The sequence below is a fragment of the Artibeus jamaicensis genome, unplaced genomic scaffold (genome assembly GCF_021234435.1).
Source record: "Artibeus jamaicensis isolate MK-2021 breed Jamaican fruit bat unplaced genomic scaffold, CSHL_Jam_final contig_373, whole genome shotgun sequence".
NCBI classification, from domain to species: Eukaryota; Metazoa; Chordata; class Mammalia; order Chiroptera; family Phyllostomidae; genus Artibeus; species Artibeus jamaicensis.
Genome location: NW_026521807.1, coordinates 3,033,964 through 3,053,061, shown reverse-complemented (window position 1 = coordinate 3,053,061; position 19,098 = coordinate 3,033,964). Strand labels below are relative to the sequence as shown.

At 47.1% G+C, this 19,098-nt stretch overlaps 1 protein-coding gene across 5 annotated transcripts in view; it reads left to right on the top strand.

Annotated features, from left to right (window-relative positions):
- The window catches only part of LHFPL2 (LHFPL tetraspan subfamily member 2), a 144,200-nt gene that overhangs the window by 111,821 nt on the left and 13,281 nt on the right, over window positions 1-19,098 (top strand). For 4 of the 5 annotated variants that reach the window (XR_005082272.2, XM_037143696.2, XM_037143697.2 and 1 more), the window contains exon 4: window positions 7,718-8,361. Coding sequence is in view for 4 of the 5 variants with exons in the window: in XM_037143696.2 (XP_036999591.1) it covers window positions 7,935-8,361 (427 nt within the window). In the remaining variant the exon portion in view is untranslated. The remainder of the gene's footprint in view (window positions 1-7,717; window positions 8,362-19,098) is intronic. The other variant, XM_037143699.2, reaches the window with a different exon arrangement.

Genomic DNA, 19,098 nt, shown 5'->3' with positions numbered 1-19,098 from the left:
GATGATGGCATTTGTAGAAAGAAACAAGTTATAAAATGTGTAAATGGGCTTGAAAAATCTTAAAGAATAGCTCAGTTTTTAGCCATTAAGACCAGACAAGTGCACCTGTTCTCTAGCTGCTGGCGCGTCTGGATGGAAGTATAAAAACGACCCTCCAGAAACCAGGGGCTCAGCAAGGAAACTGATCGGATAAGGAGCAGTTGGAATGGGCACTGAGAAAGACATACAGGACTGGCCTGGACCGGCGATAAAGAACAAACTAGACAATGAGCAGGAACTCATTCGGTGCATCAGGCCGAGAAAGAAGGAGGCTTGTTCAGGGGGTTTGGAGGATTGGGACCTTGCAGCCCTGGAGGGGCCACCCCGGTCAAGGGGGGAGAGAAGCATCTTGTGGAGGGGAGCCAGGCTGGGTCAGGCAGTCACCAGAACGCCTGAGGTTTCATAGGTCTACTCGGTAAGTTCCTGAGATTCTCTGACAGTTTGAGTGGCCAAGGCCACCTGAGTGTGTACTGAGTGGCCAGCCCAGCTTTGAGGGAGAAAAGTTCAAGAGAAATCAAGGCAATGTGCCCAAACTGGGTGCTTTCTGAGGTGAAGTCCAAGATCTTCAGGAGGGGTGGGAGGATTCTGCCATCTGCAGAATAGAGACGATGGAAAACAAAAGCTGATTTTGGTCTGTGATTCAGAGAAGCTGCTGGGACCTTGGGAGAAGCAGGGCCCAGGGCCGTCCGCTCCGACAAGTTGGAGTCTGCGTCCTGCCAGCCATCCTGGACGTACGGATTAGCACAGACGCCTTAGAAAACTTTCAGAAAAACAACTAGTGGTGTACTTGATTTAGTAAATACTGTAAATGTCCATCCAGATTAGAGAACATGAATTTACTCTTTAGAATAGACTTTGTTGAAATGTAAAGGTTTTAGAAATGTTTCAGGTTGCTCCTAGACATGTAAAAACTGCCCTCAGTGGAAGCTTCCAGATCAGGGTTTTCACTCTTGAAGGGGGGCACTGCCTTGTCATGGGGGCTGACTGTGCATGGTGGGGTGGAAGCAGCAGTCTTGGCCTCGACCATGAGACACAAGGAGCCCCACTCCCCACACCCCACAAGGGGGGAAGAGGCAAAATGGCCTCGGGTTGAGGATCATTCTTGAGAGTTTTCCCTTGGACAGTTGGGAGGAAAGGGGTTGATCACGGAGATCACGGAATGGATGTTGGCAATAAACAAGGTGTTGAGCATGTTGAGACTGTAACTCAACAATATGGTTATTTGTGCAGTGGGGCCCTCTTGAATGTCGTCTTTTTGAATATCTGCATTTCTGTAGTCAGTGTATTTCAGAGGGTGGCCAAGGCAGATGAGAGGTTTTAAAACCTCTTTTGGTAGCTGCTTTTTTTAAAAGATCGTGCAAAGTGCTGAGCTTTTTCATCTCAGCCCTGTCCCTATAGTTCAAAAGCTGCTTTTGTGCTTGGAAGAGAAGGTCCCGAATGTGTGGGTAGCCCCTGCATGCCCCGGGGGTGGGGGTTACTGGGCGACACGTGAGCTGGGGGAACAGCTGGTTCCCCTGCAGCGTCACTGGCCGCTGTGACTTGTGTGGCTCTAGAGCTGCGCTGAAAACAGGTGGCCTGGCTCTGTCCCGAGGAGCTGGCCCACACGCCTCTTCCCTTCAGCCCCTGGTCCCCGGCACCGGCGACTCCTGGAGCAGGCCCCTCACGGCCCTTGAGGCTTCCTTCCTCCCGACTGACTCGGAAACACCACTCCAGCTCTCCTGGGGTTTGTTTAAAATGCAGTTTCTGGCAACACCCCAGAAAGTGTGATTCAGTGTGGGGGACCAAGAACTACAGCTTTTTTGACCAGGTGGCTTAGGTCCTCTCCCAGGAGATGGGAGGTGGCCCCAGGGCCGCATTTAGGCAGCAGCACCCGAGAGGCGCTTTCCAATGTTGAACAGCAAAAGTGCACACGTCCCACCGCCCAGCCCTCTTCCCCCCGCCAGAGGGCTCGGGAGGGAGGCACACTGCGGCACCTTCAGGTGACCCAAATGTATCTGAGGGGACAAGGTAACGAAAACAGGTATCAGCCAAGAAACTGCCAGTGACAGAGGAGCAAAATGCATTCTTCTAAGTGTATTGATCATTTGGACCAGATGGATCAATGTAGCAAATTTATTACTAATAGGAGTTAATATTTTTGACTCCTTACCCAACCACAAATAATTTAAGCTAATCATGTGACCATGATTAATCATAGCTAATGTATGTTGCGCACAATGAATTGGAAGCTACGCTGATCATTTTATGGACACTTTCTCCTTTAGTCCTCATGGCAGCCTTGTGAGGAAGATGCTCTCAGCCTTATTTTGCGGATGAGGAAGCTGAGGCTGGCAGAGGTCACACAGAAATAGCCTCCGAAGCACACACAACTGTCAGTGGCAAAGCAGAGATCGGTCCCAGGCCTAATGTTTACAAAGCTTTTAAAATGCTGCCACCCCAACTCGCACTGGGGAGGGCCCTTTCCACCACGGCTTGGCCCAGCGCCTGCTGCCCCTCCACACTGGCTGAGGGGTGGGCAGAGAGCAAGGCTGGGAGAAGGGTCAGCAGCACGGGTTGGTCCTTTTTAAAAAGAAGGACTCTCAAGTTAGAGGAGGGAAGGCCCTTCTCTTGTCACACAAACCTTTCCTCATCGTGATAACCTGTGCTCTCTGGCTTCAAGTAAATCTTCCTAGGAAGGGCCGCCTCTTTTACATTGTAGCTCCCTTCCTAGGCCTGCAGAGCTTTCTGTGTCTTCATAAGTTATATATAAGATGTGGCTCCATGTCAAAGAACACACAGCAAACCTTTCCTGGAAGTAAACTTCCTTTGGTTAAGGACTTCTTTAGCTTCTGTGATGGCATCTGTCAGAACAGAGCTTCTCAACTGTGGTATCAGAATCCACCCAAAGAGGTCTTCAGAAAACAGAATCAGGCCCTGGCTGGTGTAGCTCAGTGGATTGAGCGCGGGCCTGCGAACCAGACAGTCGTGGTTTGATTCCCAGTCAGGGCACATGCCTGGGTTGCAGGCTGGTTCCCTGTAGGCCAGTTCCCTGCAGGGGATGCATGAAAGGCAACCGTACATTGATGTTTCTCTCCCTCTCTCTGTCCCTTCCCCTCTAAAGATAAATAAATAAAATCTTAAAAAAAAAAAAGAAAAGAAAACAGAATCCTGCCCAGACCAGCCTTCCCACCACCTCCTCACAATAATTCGGATTCTTGAGGATCGGAGAGGACCCTGTGTATGTCGTTCCGGATAGATAAATGAACACACACACACACACACGCGCGTGCGCGTGTATATGTATGCATGTGTATGTATGAATGTGTAAAGTTATTCTGATTCTGAAGGATAGGTCCAGTTATATTCCCCCCAAATATGATGCAACAGGAATTATTAGCCAGCATCATCTACCAAGAATTCTCCCCAAAATATTTAAGCTGAATCCAAAGATAGCCTTTAGATTTAATCTCCAATTTCTATAAAACAGCACAGAGAACAATTTTAAATGGCCTTATGAGGAACTAGACAAACCCAGATTGTTGGGTTAAGACAACTGGCCTGGCAGCTTCAAAAAAAGTCAGTGAGGAAAAGTGCAGCAAGGGGTAAATTAGGGTTGGAAGTACTATTTTTGACTAAGGAACTAAAGACACATAACCAAATGAAATGCATGCACCTTGACTGCATCATGGTTTTAAGAAAATAGCTATAAAAAATGGGGCAGGGTAGAGAAATCTGAGTGTGTACTAGGCTTTAACTATAAGGGAAGTATTGTTGGTTTTCTTGGGTGTGTTAATTTTATTGCAGTTATATAGGAAAATGTCCTTACTTTTAGGAGATGTGTGGTCGAGCATTTGGAGGTGAAGTATCGACATCTGAGTCTCATTTTCAAACCGTCCAGAAAAAATATGTCTGTGTATTACCGTGAGTGTACGCACACCATAGAGCGACAGAGCAGATCTAGCAAAATGCTGACCCGTGTTTAGTCTGGGTGTTCATTGTCTGTTCTTTTCAACTTACACCTGTGCTTGCAAATTTTAATAACCGAGTTGAAAAACAGTCCCCAGGTGAATGAGCAAGGCAGTGTCCTTCAGTCACTGTGTCTGCCACCGCCTCACTGGGGGCTGTGCCACTGTCGCAAGAGCGGACAGGGCAGGCTTCTCATGCAACTTTGATTGAAGTGCGTTCGGGTTTGCCTCTGCCTTTCCAGGCAGATGTGAGCTGGGCTCCCGCGTTTCTGTCAGGGAGCCTCTTAGCCAGCCGGCACCGGGTGGCTCTCCTCACGTGCGCTTCCTTCCCTTCTCACGGACAGCGGGAAGCCACCAGAGGGAGGGTCCCGTGGCGGACATCACCGAACTGGTCCAGCTCGGCGCAGCACCTCCACCTTTCTTTAAGTATTGGGGCTCCGTGGCGAACAAAACATATATAATCCACCCCGTGGACCAACCAGTTCTCAACTCCTCCATTGTCCGTTTTCTGACTATAGTATTACTGCCAGAAACAAGTAAGTTTCTGCAGCATTCCCATTTGTTTGGGGTTTTTTTATTACTTACTGGGGGGCTGTACTCAGTGGATTTGTAGGACAATGATAGCATTGTCTTCTGAAAGTCAGGGGGCTGTCCATACTATCCACCACCGTCAGGATGTGGTGGCAGTAACAGGTCCTGGACGGGAAATGTACTGAGTAGCCCGTGGGTAGAAGGCTTTTATGTGGGATGTCAGTGAAGGCCTGGTCTTATTAAGGGAGCTGTGCAGAAGCAGGAATGACACTGAGTAGCAGTGGATCCCATGGAAGGAGCTCTGTGCCCGGATCTCTGTGGTTATTAACAAGGTCTCTGACAAGGACCTGCTTCCCCGTGGATACGGATGCTGCCTCTGCAGGCAGCCCTCCCTGCACAGGGGACGTGACTCTGCTGTGTCCAGGTTTCCCCGTGTTCCTCCCACCTGGGGACTGTTCTTGGGTGCCCAGTTTCTGTCAGTCAGCCTGGGTGTCCTGCCTGTTTCTCTTGAGAGTAGTAATTAGCAAACTAGCTGGGCAGACCAAATGAAGAAGAACACAGCCTCACTGCAGCCGCCGTGGCAGGGATGTGAGAATTCGGTGCAGTGGATGGGGGATTTGTTTTAGCACAAATGGTCAGTGAACTATATATTCTAACTTAAGTATGTAAGTTCCTTAAATTGGGCATTGACCATTTTGCTGAGGCTGTGTGTGCCATCTTCCGTTTTGGAGTTTCACATCCTTTCTCTTCAAAGTTGCCACCTAATTGCATTCCGGGCTCTGAGCAGAACTTGCTGACCCGAACAGTGGGCACTTGGCCTATTCAATAACATCCAAGTCACTTGAGAGGTTGTAGCTGAGTCCTGAGCTTCTTCAGGGGGACAAATATGGAGAGGTTCTATATTCACATTGAAAAATTGCCATTAAACAGAAGAGGGGCAGGGATGGAGACTGGATGGGCATACCAGGAAATTGGTTTTGTAATCAAATTGGAAGACTCTGTAGGAGCCTCATTTTCTCCTAACAGACTGGGCCCTCCACCTGTTGGCTCAAAGCGTGTATGACCCAGGTGGGTGGGTGCTTCTTGGGGACTCCTCGGGGGTCTTCGTGGCTTGATTTCTTGCTTTTCTTCAAAATGGCCATTTTCATTATAAACAGTTTCCTCCAAAGCCCTTTTGTATGGTAAGTTTTTCTTCAAAAGGCATTTCTATGTGGTGATATTTGGGGAGGCGGGATGCGACAAGTGAGCGGGAGCAGACTGTACTCCTGGCCTAATGCTCATTTATTTTCTGCGGTTGAATTTGGCAGCTGGTCAGGAAGTGGGGAAACAGGAAGTCAGACCAGGACCCCACCCTGAAAGCCCACCAGGGACGCTTAGATATGAGTGTCTTCATTCATCTCTAAATAGCCTGTGCCTAATCCCCCTCTGTGTGTGAAGGCCAAGTTTCTGTTATCTGCTGAGCAACCCCATGGGCTAAACTGCTATCTGACCAGTGTCATCCATGTTAGCAGAAAAGGTCCCCAGGAAAAGGAGTTGGTGTTTATTGAGCATTTACGACGTCCCACACCCGAGCAAGGTGCTTTTAACAGGTTCTTGTTTGCTCCTCACATTTCTGTGAAGCAGGGTGCCTTTACTGTGCCCACCTGGCAGATGAGGAAGCCGAGCTCTGAGAAGTTAGACATCACCTGGCCAGACAGTCGTGTAACTGGATTTGGAACCCAGACCTGGTGGCTTCCAAACTCTTGCACTTAAACACACACACCCCTCTTCCCAAAACAGCATCTTGTATAACTACAGTGGCATGAGGTCTTTGAAGTGTGTTGTGTTTTATGAGACAAGTAGCCACTCACTAGATATCCACCGGCATGGGGTAGGAACTTTGACGCTGGGCTTTCTTATTTCCCCACTTTCCTCCATCTTCCCTAACTCCCTGCCCCACCCTGCTGCCAACATGCCCCAGGTTCTTCGTAGTTCTTCTGCAGTTGACAGGACCTGGGTTAATAAATTTAATCATTCAGAACAGAGCCATGTGCCCAGATGTTAAATGTGAATGGTACAGTTCTTCCTGACCTCGGAGTGAGGGTAGAAAAGGGGGCTGCCAATGAGCACTGCGGCCCATTTTCAGGGTTCAGGCCCCTCTGATGGAGGTTTGAGCTGTTGCAGCAAAGCCCTCTGGTAATGAAGCCATTTGTCCTTGGGAACAGAATGAGTCCTTGTGAGATCAGAAACAATGGGCATGTTGAGTTCCAGACCTGGGGTGACTGGAAGCCCAGGCAGAGGCACATGTGATGAATTGGGACACTTCACTCTTCACAGGCAAGTTTCTGTTGTCAACAAGTCCACTCAGTGGTCAAGCTATGCAGTCAACGGTCATTTATGACTAATTTTCCTAAGTGACTGTGTTATAACTGTTGAGTTTTTTCCTCTTGCATTTAACTAGTACAGTTTATTTTGTCTAAAAAATGACCCTCTGAGAAATGGATGAAAAATAAGTCTGGGGAGCAATGTGTTATTTTATTTTTATGCCTTTGTTTCTTTTTATATTCTGATTTACCTATGAAGCAAATTCTATGTCCCTGCTAGTAATTTGATTCCCAGGCAATAAAATTAGGTGTTGCTGCTCTCTACTGTTAAGCAAAAACTTGGTGCAAGTTTTTTCAAAACTTAGTTGGTCTGAAAACTTAGTTGGTCTGGTATCAAAACAGCCAACAAAAAGCCCCATAAACTTTAAAAAGCGTATCCAGGCGGTTGATGGTTCACTGCCATTTATATCTAGATCTGTCTGGATCCTGGGGCTGTTCTACAAAGGTGATGGAGCTGGAGCCCCTGTACCGAAGGGCGCCCTTGGAGTGGGTGCGGCTGGGGGGAGGGGAGCGCTCTGTCACGCTGCCTAGAGATAAGAGAACCACCAGTCATTTCTGAGAGTACGGGAAGGGAGACCCGGAAACAAAGGAGACCAGCAAATGAGCTGAACCAGGGCTGCGTGCCTGCTGGGGACCAGGATCTGCTCCAGCAAGTTCCTGCGGGGGCAGCCTGGGCGGGAAGGGTCGGCCGTGGGAGTGGAAGGTGGCCCTAAGGACAGCTGCGCGGGGCGGCGGCGGGACAGCCGGAGCTCGCACTTGGGTTTGGGGCCGGCGAGTTTGCCGGTGTTGCGCAGCAGGGGCGGGGCCTGGCGCTGCTGACCGTCGCCTCTCTTTCTCCAGTAGGTGAGGCTGGAGGCCACGCTCCGGAGCTCCGACATGGCAGCATGACTCGCAGAGGGCGCCCCCAGAGGCAGGGAGAAAGGAGCCCCCGGCTGTGGAAGTGAGTGCCCCGCTGCAGCGACTGCCTTCTGAGGCTGCCTGAGCCTCCTTCCCTACCGGCTTCTTTTATTAGTAACCCTTGGACTCCTCTGATTCTTTTTCCGCCTTGAACATCAATATGTGTCATGTCATTGTCACCTTTCGCTCGATGCTCTGGACCCTCCTGAGTATTGTGGTGGCTTTTGCAGAGCTCATTGCCTTTATGAGCGCAGACTGGCTGATCGGAAAATCCAAGACCGGCGGCAGCGCTGAGCCTGATGAGCCGAGCGGCCCCCGGGAGCCCTACCACCCCACTCTGGGCATCTATAACCGCTGCATCCGCAACCCCGGGGTACAGCATGTCCCGCAGGAGACACTGTGCGGGCCCTACGCTGAGAGCTTCGGTGAGATTGCCAGTGGCTTCTGGCAGGCCACAGCGATCTTCTTGGCCTTCGGCATCTTCATCCTCTGCACTGTGGCCCTGGTGTCTGTCTTCACCATGTGTGTACAGAGCATCATGAAGAAAAGTATTTTCAACGTCTGTGGGCTGTTGCAAGGAATCGCAGGTAAGGGTGTAAGGGAGGGAAGGGGCCCGAGAGCAGGATGGGCTCTGCATGTGCAGGGCACGCACTTGCTTATTCCTTTACTGCTGGTTTTGAAGACCCTCTTCTGTCTGGTGAGGTTGACTTTGGACAGTATGTCCTCAGCAACATGAGTGTCCTGCCCTGGTCACTCCCCTTTCCCTGTTTTACCCTCCTCTGAGAGAAGTATCCTCTGCTCTCACGTACTCCTCTTCATCGCTATTTCCTCTGGTTCTAAGTTGTTGGGTTTTATTGGAGTAACTCCTCCTCCTTGCTTTCCCCACCAAATTAAAAGCATGCTTCCCATACAGTGCATCCACCGAGGAGTTGGGTCCCACCTGCAGCGAGCACTCTGTGCAGAAGGAATGTGTGTGTGAGGTGTAGTTCGGGCGTTTGCCGCAGGCTGTCAGCCTCAGGCACGGTCAGGTCGGTTTCAGCTTTGGCGGGGGGAAGAAGCAGGCTGGGAAGGAGTTCGTTTCAGCTGCTCTGACTCAAATGTCCTGGTTTAAACCATCTCCTGGAGCCTAACGAATGTTCTATGCAAATCAGAAAATGTAAACTGACTTCCACTTTCCAGGGATTTCTCACTAATGAGCTGGTTAGAAATCAGTGGAGAGGAAAGTATGAGCTCTTCGTAGTGACCTGGATGGGAAGCTGTGGGCTGCAGGAAAACCTCCGAGGCCACCAGTTTTTTTCATGGACTTTGCCGTGTGGCTTTGAAAGGTGGATACTGAACCACGGGGAGGTGGGAGAGCAGTCTGCCTAGGCTCAAGGGGCTTGTTCTAGACGGCAGAAAAACGCTCTCGCGTGTGCACAGACGTACAGGCACAGCAGTGAAGACGTCCTCAAGGAAGCTGAGGGACAGGCTCACTCTTTGATTCCTCAAACAATCATAACCAAGTTAGTTATCAACCTGAACTCTGACAGGAGAGACAGTAACTGCCTACAGCCCTAACTGAAGGGCACAGCCGCACACGCAGAACTCCTCGGCAGTGAGGGCAGACACTGAGACGGGTGTCCAGGCCTGTGGAGAAACAGCTGAATGAATTCCCTCTAGTCTGCCCTGTGGCAAACTCGTGAGCCCAGCACTGGCTTCCAAGGAAACAGATCAAACAAGAGTTTTGGGTTTTTTTCCAAATAGCTGATAAGATAGATGTTTTTCGTTCCTCACATTTTGCCCGGGGGCGGGGGGAGGGGAGGGGAACAGTGTACATGTGCGTTTGTGGGTGGAAGAAGGGTAATGGGCCCAGAGAAATGACAGAGGACCTGCTCCACAATCTGGGTCTGTTTGCTTGGGGGAAACACTTGAGGGACACACCTAGGGCACATGTCACACTCCCATCCCTTTGAGCCACACCAGGAGTGACCCCGATACCCACAAGCGGTCACAGAATTTGGAAAGCTAGGATTCTAATATTTAGCTTTGCTACTCATTTGAAGTTTTACTTAAGTTAAATGCACCACCTCTCTGCACCCTGGAATTCTGAAAAAATAGGAGACTGGTTGAACTTATAATTAGATGTTGATTCTTTGGCACTCATTATCCCCTTTTTGATTCACTTGTGAAATCTGAAGTTTACCCCCTTCTTGTCACGAAGGTGGGTTTCAACACCAACTCAACTGTCTTGTTGGAGAAGTGCCCCCAGACACACAGCGCCTCTGCGGCACACACACATCCTCCAGCTTCCATTGAGAAGTGTTGCCAAAGGCTTTTAGAAAGTCACTACAAACACACAGAGGAAGGGGAGTCGGCACACAATTTATTAGCCCCGTTGAAGAGTTCTGGTGGACTGGAGGGGCAATGTCCCATGCATTTACGGTGAATTTTATCAGTATGCTGCTCAACAGGTGGAATTGGTTTGTCATCCTGAGAAACAGTGCCTTCTAGCAAATCAGTGGCCATTTACAGTAAGGGGTGGCCATCCTGGCCATCACACCATAGCAGTCAGGCTGAAGCCGCGTGTAGACGCCCTTCAATCTTGAAGGCTGTTTGCATGCAGCTTTTAATAAGGTGTTTAGTCCAGTGAATTCAACCTCTGAGAAAGCAGATTAGTCCAACAAACCTTCTGCTGCTCTTTTACTACTTCACAGAAGTGGCTAGAGCATTCCTTTTGGCACAAAGATTAGTACCTATCTTTGGTATTATTTACACACTCCAATAAGTCATTTCTGACTTCTCTCTTTTTCTCTTTCTTCCTCTTTTTCTCACTGTCTCTATGCATCGGGCCTCTGGGAAGAAGGGTTGAGGAGGAGAAAAGTGGAAGCATAACCCCGGGTGCAAATCCATTGGTCACATGTGTTTTCCAAAGTTTAGATTTTCTAAAAGAAATCTTAACTTTCTCCCCACTCTTCTCACTTATGTTCCCCATGCATACATACACACAGCACCTTAAAAAATCTGAAATTACTCAAAATTTTACATTGTCAGGAGGCAGAGGTTCCTGTACAGTCAGACTGCCTGTCTCTCTAGGGCCCACTGAGGTGCAGGAGAAGCTGTTGCTTTTCTCCTTCCAGCTGTGCAGCATCCCCGAGAAGAAATCACGGACACCCTGGCTGGTGTGGCTCGGGGGACTGCCTGCCTGTGAACCAAAAGGTTACCGGTTCAATTCCTTGTCAAGGCATATGCCTGGGTTGTGGGCTGGGTCCCCAACAGGGGGTGAACAAGAGGCAACCAGTCGATGTTTTTTTCCCTGTCTTCCTCCTTCCCTTCTCCTCTCTCTCTGAAAATAATTTTTTAAAATATTTTTTTAAAAAAGAATGATGGGAAAAAAGGACTAAGTGCTAGTCAGCTGACTCTCGTGTTGGGGGGAGGTGTCTGCCTGTAAGGGATGATCAGTGGGCTCTTTCTCCCTCATGGGTTCCACACCAGGCAGTTCAAGCCAAAATAAATGACAGCTGTGGCCCTTGAATCTGTGGCTGAGAAACTGTGTGGCCGAAGCAGCTGACTTGCTTTCTCTCCTCTTGGCCAATCTGCAGTAGCACCTGGTCGGCTCCAGCCTCGCCAAGGACTTGTTGCAGCTGTGAGCATCGGTCATTCCTCTCCCCTTGCCCCCTTTCTCTTAACCCTGCCTGGATCTTCTCCACACCGAAACAAATGGTGAGAAAGGAGGCCATTACCAGAGCAACAAAAGGATATTCTTTGGAAATATACTCAGACTGTTCATTCTAACAACTTTCATTTTGGCAAAAATGGCAGTTTTGTAAAATGCAACTGGATGAAAAGCTTCAAGATGTTGTAAGCACATGCCTTTACTACACCTAATTTTAAAGAATAGGCCACAGGTGTTATAGCCCGTCATTGTCTATAAAAATAAATTATCGCAATATTGACATTTTGATTTTAGAAGCTGGGTGTGAAAGAATCTGCTACTTCAGTGGAAATCTCAAGGTCTGGATTACTTAAAAAATAGTAATACAGCACAACTCTTCCTGTTGAGCTGACCCAGACAGCAGGGTTTGCCTTCACGGCCCGTCAGGCAGGCACCCAGCTGGTGCTCCACTCGTGCACCAGCACCCTTGGTGCTCCGCACCCACTCCCAGAAGCAGTGAAGAGTTCCAGCCTCACCGGGCCCTGGGTCGGTCCTGGCCGCACCTTAAAGTGGCTGTGAAATGTTGACGAATTGACTTCACTTCTCTAAGCCTCAGTTTTCTCATTTGTAAAATGGGTGTAAAAAGTAGCGCATACCTTGGGTCGTTTTGAGGATTAAATTACAATACATAATATATGAGAAAGGCTTAAACACAGGGCTTGGCCCATACTAAATAATAAGTGGTAGCTATATATATGATAATTAAAATATTTGTTTTCTTGGGCAAGTTTTAGTATATTTTCTATGCTCCCTAGAATTGCTGCATTCTAAGGAATAGGGGTGTCTTTTCTGATCTTTAGAATTGACCCTGTTCTATGAACGGTGACTGCACTGTCTGGTGCTATTCCCTGGCCCCTTAAAAGCCTGCCTGTGTTGGGGTGGAAGGGTATAGAGCAGTCCTGTGACTTTGGTGTGACTGAAGCAGAAGCAAGCATTTGAATTGACAAGGAAGCAAAGAACTTCTTTCACTCCTCTTCCTCTGGACGTACGCATTCTCCATTCCTTGCCTTTCTGGAGGCACAGCTGGGTCTTGACTGCAGGTGGCTTCTCAGGCTCCCCTGCAGAATAAATCACAGGCTGATTGGTCTTCATTGGTGAGGACTTGTCCAGGACTTGGCACAGCCAAAAGCATACATCAGTTCACAGCCCTCTGGGATTCATTACAAAACTGGGTAATCGGCCAGCAGGGTGCTTTTGCCAGCTGTCTTCCTTAGGTTGTGACCTGGATGTAATCCATAGTGAAACCGTAGAATGCAAAGATCCAGGTTTTCCATGACAGCATCAAGCAGTTTGTTTTTGGAAATGCATGAAGGGCTCTCTCAGCACTCTGTGGAATCCCCAGTGACTCAGGTTTGGGACAGAAGCCATTACAATGAGCTCAGGATTTGGCTCATTGTGCTGGCGCGGACTATTCCACTGGGGTTGCCACGAGGGTTGAACTAGCTCATGGGAGGCCGGGCCCGGCTGCCTGCAGTCTTCCAGGCTCCCCTCGTGTGCGTTTTCGCTTCTTTGTGTCTGGTTGGCTCTCACGCTCTCTACTCCCTGCAGCCCTGTGTCTGTCCCCCTCCGTCTTCGTCCAGCAGGACTGCCTCGGCAAGCTGCTCCCCCAGTCCCGTTCAGACAGACTGCCGTGGGGCTGAACTCTGCCTCTGCTGGGTGGAGGTACAGAGCGCACCCGTGGGAACTGCTCCCTGCTGTGGCAGCTCAAGGCCTGGTGTGTGCAGACTCAGCTTTTCTTGGAAGTGAGCAGTAATTGAGGGTGGAGGAGAACAATATGAAAAAAGAAGGGAAAAGGAAGGCAATAAAAGGAGAAGAATTCAAGAAGAGTGGAGGGTTTTTGCCTTCGCAGCTTGTGGAATTGCTCTGTCATAAATTGGAATGTCTGGGGAAGTATGGTTAGGCATATGAAATATACCCTGAACCCTACCCAGGACTTAGTATTCCAACTGCTGCTTTTCACAGGGTGAAAAATAACCTTAGCATCAAGAAGGTAACCACAACTCAACCTGGTCCCAACAACTGTTTTGACTTAGCCTGTGCCCCACTCGTTCACTGCCAGGCCAGAGACAGATGCAGCATTGTGGAGGGGAGTGGACTCAGCAGAGGGGCTTTAGAAAGCCTAACGAAAGGGGAAGGGATTTCGGATTTTCACGGGGACCTTGCCCCATAAATTTTACCCCTGAAATCCACCTGGCTTTCTCTGAGAAGGTCACCCAACTTTAAAATATCCTCAAAGAAAGAGCATGAGGAAAGTAGAGGGTGCATCCCCTGCTTTTCCTCCTCCTTAGGCACTGGAAGCTCCTGACGGTCAAAAGGAGGCTTTGAGCCCGTAACGCTTCCGCCATAGTTGGTTCTGATAGTTCTGTGTGTGAATCGGTGTAAGAACGCTACTGGTTATGACCCATTTATGAACTCATCAACCGTTAGTAATCCTTTGGTAAAAACAAAGAATGCAGAAATGTTATAAGGCAGCCAGAATTAAATTTCAGCGTGAGGAGTTTTTACTGAATGCCTACTAAGTGCAAAGATCTGCAGACTTGGGTCTACAGTTTCTTGAGTTTCTACTCCCAAGTTTGTATTAGAGTAGTTTTTCATAAACTGTACTCTATAGAAGCAAAAAACCCCATATGCATGCATATCATTATGTATAAAGAGAACAAAGAACTTGACTGTATCATTAGATAAAAAACTGTCTAGAAGCATGTGGATCAACAAGACACTAATTTAAGTAAATCTAGGGACCAGATCTATTTTTAAAGAATCAGTTGGAAAATCTAGAGAAAAATGGTAACTCTCTTAAAATTCAGATATAGCCATTGGTGTGCAAATAAAATGTGAAAAGTGGCTTGCCATGGTAACCACTTGATTGTAGCCATAAATTATCACAGAGTCATGGATGATCTGTGTTCGGGTTCCATTAACAAATAACCGCTTACGCCGGGCTCTGCATACTTGCACAGGAGTTCAGAGCTCGGTGCAATGATGGTATTCTAAGCTGTGTTGCCACTTCAAAAGTAACCTGCGTCTCCTACGAGAAACTGTGCTGTAGCGCAGGCAACCGTATTTGTGAGTTCAGTTACTGCCTGCAGTATTCTCAGTAGCTTTATTAAATGGCTGACAACCTTTTTCTTTCCTTCTTAAAGATAGCCTCAGTACAGATGAAATCTAAAATATACATATTGAGCAAATGAAGCCAATATTAAAAATTTCAGACCAAAATGCAGTGGCTGTGTTCCACATTTCAGGGCTAATCACAGGAACTTCCTGTTGAAAAGACGGCACTTGGTTCATTGCAGGAGTTAGGGTTGTCGCGACCCCAAGACCTTGGCAGGAAGAAATTTACTTATTGTCTTGAATATTTCATGGCTCAGTAACTGATTTTTTTTGTGTCTTTTACTCTCCTATATACTGCATTTTACTTATTTTGAATTATCAATGTATTTTGGTTAAAGTCAAACAGGAGCACCATTTTTAACCCTACATGTCAGATGAATAATTTATCAAGAAAATATTTCATAAGTTCCTCCAAGTTGCATACAAACAGTTCAGAAAACAGCTTCTCACTTGGAATGCTATCACTAATTCATGGGAAAGAATACTCTGGCTAAATCCGTTCGTTGGGATGCATTTTAACAGTTAGGAATTAAGGCTGTAGAAACTGCCAGGGAAGTGATTTGAATATAAACACGAGTCACTGCTGAGACAGATTTGGGGAGGCCACAAGGCAGAAATGTGTACTTCTTGGAGGTCGTTTCTCCACACATTCTAAGGGCATCTGACAGTTCTTAACAAACGGACCCTAATTTTGAGTCATTACAACTGAAACTTCCTCTTGGGCTGTGGTTGTGAGGCCTTTTTATGACAACTGTGCTCTGTCTTCCAAAGAACTCTCTTTCTGTTGCTCTGTCATCTGCCCTCCAGCCCCGACCCTGGAAGAGGAGTTTTCTTGCCAATTACAATTCCATGGGAGTGTTTTCAGTAGAAAACAAATGCCCTGCTAGACTCTTCCAGGAAGATGGCATGAGCTTTAATACACGCATTTTTAAAAAACTGACTCCTGATCCTTCACTTTCCCTCTCCTTCCCCTTAGAAAATCCTGCTGCTTCAAAACCTCCAACATTATCCATCACGTACTAAGCTGACATGTAGCTATAATCTGCTCTACAAAGACACTGGGGTCATCGGCTGAAAACCCCTTTCATTACCAGTGGACCCTCTGACCTCCAGTTCTTGACCTGGCTGTCAAAGCACAGTTACTAAATATCGAAGTGGGGCCCAGTCTAGCTTGTCCGTAAACTCTTAAAACTTTAAATCAAGGTACAATAATAACAAGTTTAGATCCCAGACTCCGAAGGAACAGAAAACCCAGAAAGAGAGAACCTCCTTACTCTGTACTTTGTCACTACTTACACAGTAAACAAATGGGATTCTTAAAACGGGGCCCCCACCCTAACACAGGCACCCTCTGCAGCTCCCACCCTGAAGGGCCACCCTCAGGAGTTACTGCCTTTGAACAAGCGCAGGTACACTCTGTGCTGAGGTTTCCACCAGCCCACAGCAAACATGAGAGAGAAGGACAATATAGTAAGAATTTGTAGAGCTCAATGTATTCAATGTAAAGAACTGTCCGTTCTTAGATTACATCCTTTAGCCTTCTGGTGTTGAAAACATATGATGAGAGGAGACACTGGTTAGTTTCAGTGTCCTTATATTAGTGAAGTTAAAATACCACCCAATTTTTCTGGCTGTTGTACTACTGGCTGGAATCCAGAAGTGGGGAGGAACCACTTTTCTAGAATATAAGCAGAGGTACAGACTGTGCCTTTTTTCAAAGTATTATCCGGAGTGTTCAGAATAGGTCTTGCTACGTACATAATAGGTGCTCAGTAAATCTACGTTCACTGTGCTAGCACAGCTGTAAGTTTCTGGGTGTTTGAAGAGTAAAGGATTTAGCAAATGCTGGCAAGTCTCAGTTCGGACATAGACTCTACCCACCCAGTGACAGCGTAAATAATTAATGGAGCCATCCTATGAAGAACCAATGAGAGTCATTTCAGAACTGGCAATCACTAAAACCAAAGTCTGTTTGGGCTTTACAGAATAAATTTGTATTAAAAAACTGAAAAATTGTATTTGGCAAAGTGATTTCAAAGTTACAGAAGAAATAAAGGTAGCAGTTCTCGGGCAGAAATCCTCGATTCATGTTATATAATACATTGTATCACTCTTACTTATAAATTCCATTCAAATACTCCTGACTCTGAATGGCTAACAGAAACTTTGGTACTGAGGCTGGTACCCTGCCCTGGCCTCTGGAGAAGTCAAGAGGGTTGGAATATCAATACCGATCAGCTTTGGGGCTTGGGAGGCAGAGGTCCAGAACTCTCCTTGGGTGGCAGAGGCCTGAGGGCCCCTATCCCAGTGTCTGCAGGACCAAGAGCAAGATTTCATGAGCGCCAGATGCCGGAGATTGAGAGCGGCATCCCCTGCACATGGACAAGGAGATGAGCAGATGTCTGTTAACACAGGATTAACTTAAGCTTACCATGTATGAATAATGGCTCAAAGATTCAGGGACAGGAGGAGGTCAGGAAAGACGAAGATCTTCAGCTCTGTGAATTAAGGGAGGCTCCTTAAAGGAGGTGAGGTGTTGAGCAATGACAATGGCCTCAGCCTGCTGGAGGAGGGATACAATTTGGGGGTGAGAATGTTCTCAGTGGTGGACTTTGTCTGATGGGCTGCATGTGTCTGCTGGAGAGGACATGTGGTATTTTGTGTGTGTGTGTATGGGTGGCATTCATGTTACAGGTGGATGTGCAATTTTAGAAGGTTCCCAAGCATACAGAATCTCAGAGCAGAGACTAAAACGTAAGTGGAATACTGCTTACATCTTTTCCCTCTGGTAGCTGATGAGTTTTGTGCTTTTATTTACAGTTTTTTTTGCTCATACAGGTATTCCACACCCTGCAGAAGAGGATATGGCAAACCTTATGTTGTTCTGACTTAGGCTTTCTTTCTAGAAGTTACTTTGGCCAAAGGCAGCCGTTCCAAAGTGGCATCTAAGTTGCAACAAGTAGGCTCTGACCATTACCTAGGAATGCAAGAGAAGGTGTGAATGGACTTCCTTATCTTTTTGTTGTCTTGCTGTAGCATCAACCTGCCTGACAACAGGTAACCCTTTATTTTGGTGCAGCCTTACCTCCCCGTCATCGCTTCACCATCCCTTTGCTGTCCTGTGATTTTCTTTTTTTTTTTAAATTATTTTATTATTGTTCAATTACAGTTGTCTGCATTTTCCCCCTCCTCCCTTGCCTCTTGTCTCCACCCTCCCCCTTGGTTTTATCCATGTGTACAGTAGTTCTTGAAAACCCTTCCCCCCATTATCCCCCCCCCCACTGGTTACTCTCAAAATTGTTCTTAATTTCAGTGTCTCTGGTTATATTTTGCTTGCTTTTTTTTGTTGTTGATTAGGGTCCAGTTAAAGGTGAGATTATATGGTAGTTGTCCATCACCACCTGGTTTATTTCACTTAGCATAATGCTGTCCAGTTCCATGCTGTTGCAAAGGGTAGGAGCTCCTTTTTCTCTGCTGTGTAGTATTCCATTGTATAAATGTAACATAGTTTTTTGATCCACTCATTTACTGATGGGTACTTAGGTTGCTTCCAGCACTTGGCTATTGTAAAGTGTGCTGCTATGAACATTGGGGTGCATAGGTTCTTTTGGATTGGTGTTTCAGGGTTCTTAGGATATAATCTCAGCAGTGGGATTGCTGGGTCAAAGGCAGTTCCATTTTTAGTTTTCTGAGGAAATTCCATACTGTTTTCCACAGTGGCTGCATCAGTCTGCATTCCTACCAACAGTGCACTAGGGTTCCTTTTTTCCCACAACCTCTCCAATACTTGTTTGTTAATTTGTTTATTGTGACCGGTGTAAAGTGGTATCTTGTTGTGTTTTTTTAATTGCATCTCTCTGATGGCTAGTAATGCTGAGCATCTTTTCATATGTCTCTGTGTGTTCTCCTTGGAGAAGTGTCTATTCAAGTCTTTTGCCCATTTTTTACTTGGGTTTTACGTCTTCCTGCAGTGGAGTCGTGTGAGTTCTTTATGGAGATCCCACCCTTGTCCGAGGTACCATGGGCAAATGTGTTTTCCCGTACAGTTGGTTTTCTCACTTGATAACTGTTCTTCATCATTTGCTTTGTGACCTCTTACAGGTATAAGTATGCCTGTGAGTAGATATTAATTTCCCCTCTTCAGCTGGACAAATGCTTATGTCCAAGAAACTAGTCTTTGGTTTGCAGTAAAGCCACAGTCTACTATGATGGTGGGGGGACCCTGGAGCCATATGGCCTGGATTTAAGTCCCAGCTCCATCAGACTACCTGTGTGACCTTACTTAATGCCTCAGTTCCTTCATCTTTCTAATGATGATATTAATAGTACCAACCTCATAAGACTGTTACAAGGAATAAATGAATTATAGTGCTTAGTCAGGCACAGGGTAGTACTCACAGCATGAGATGCTATTATTATGGTAATTATCAGTGTGATCACTGAAAGGCTCTCATCATCTTACAAGCTTCCAGCTTGAAAGTATTAGTAGTGAGTGTGTAGAATTGGGGGAAGGTGTTCA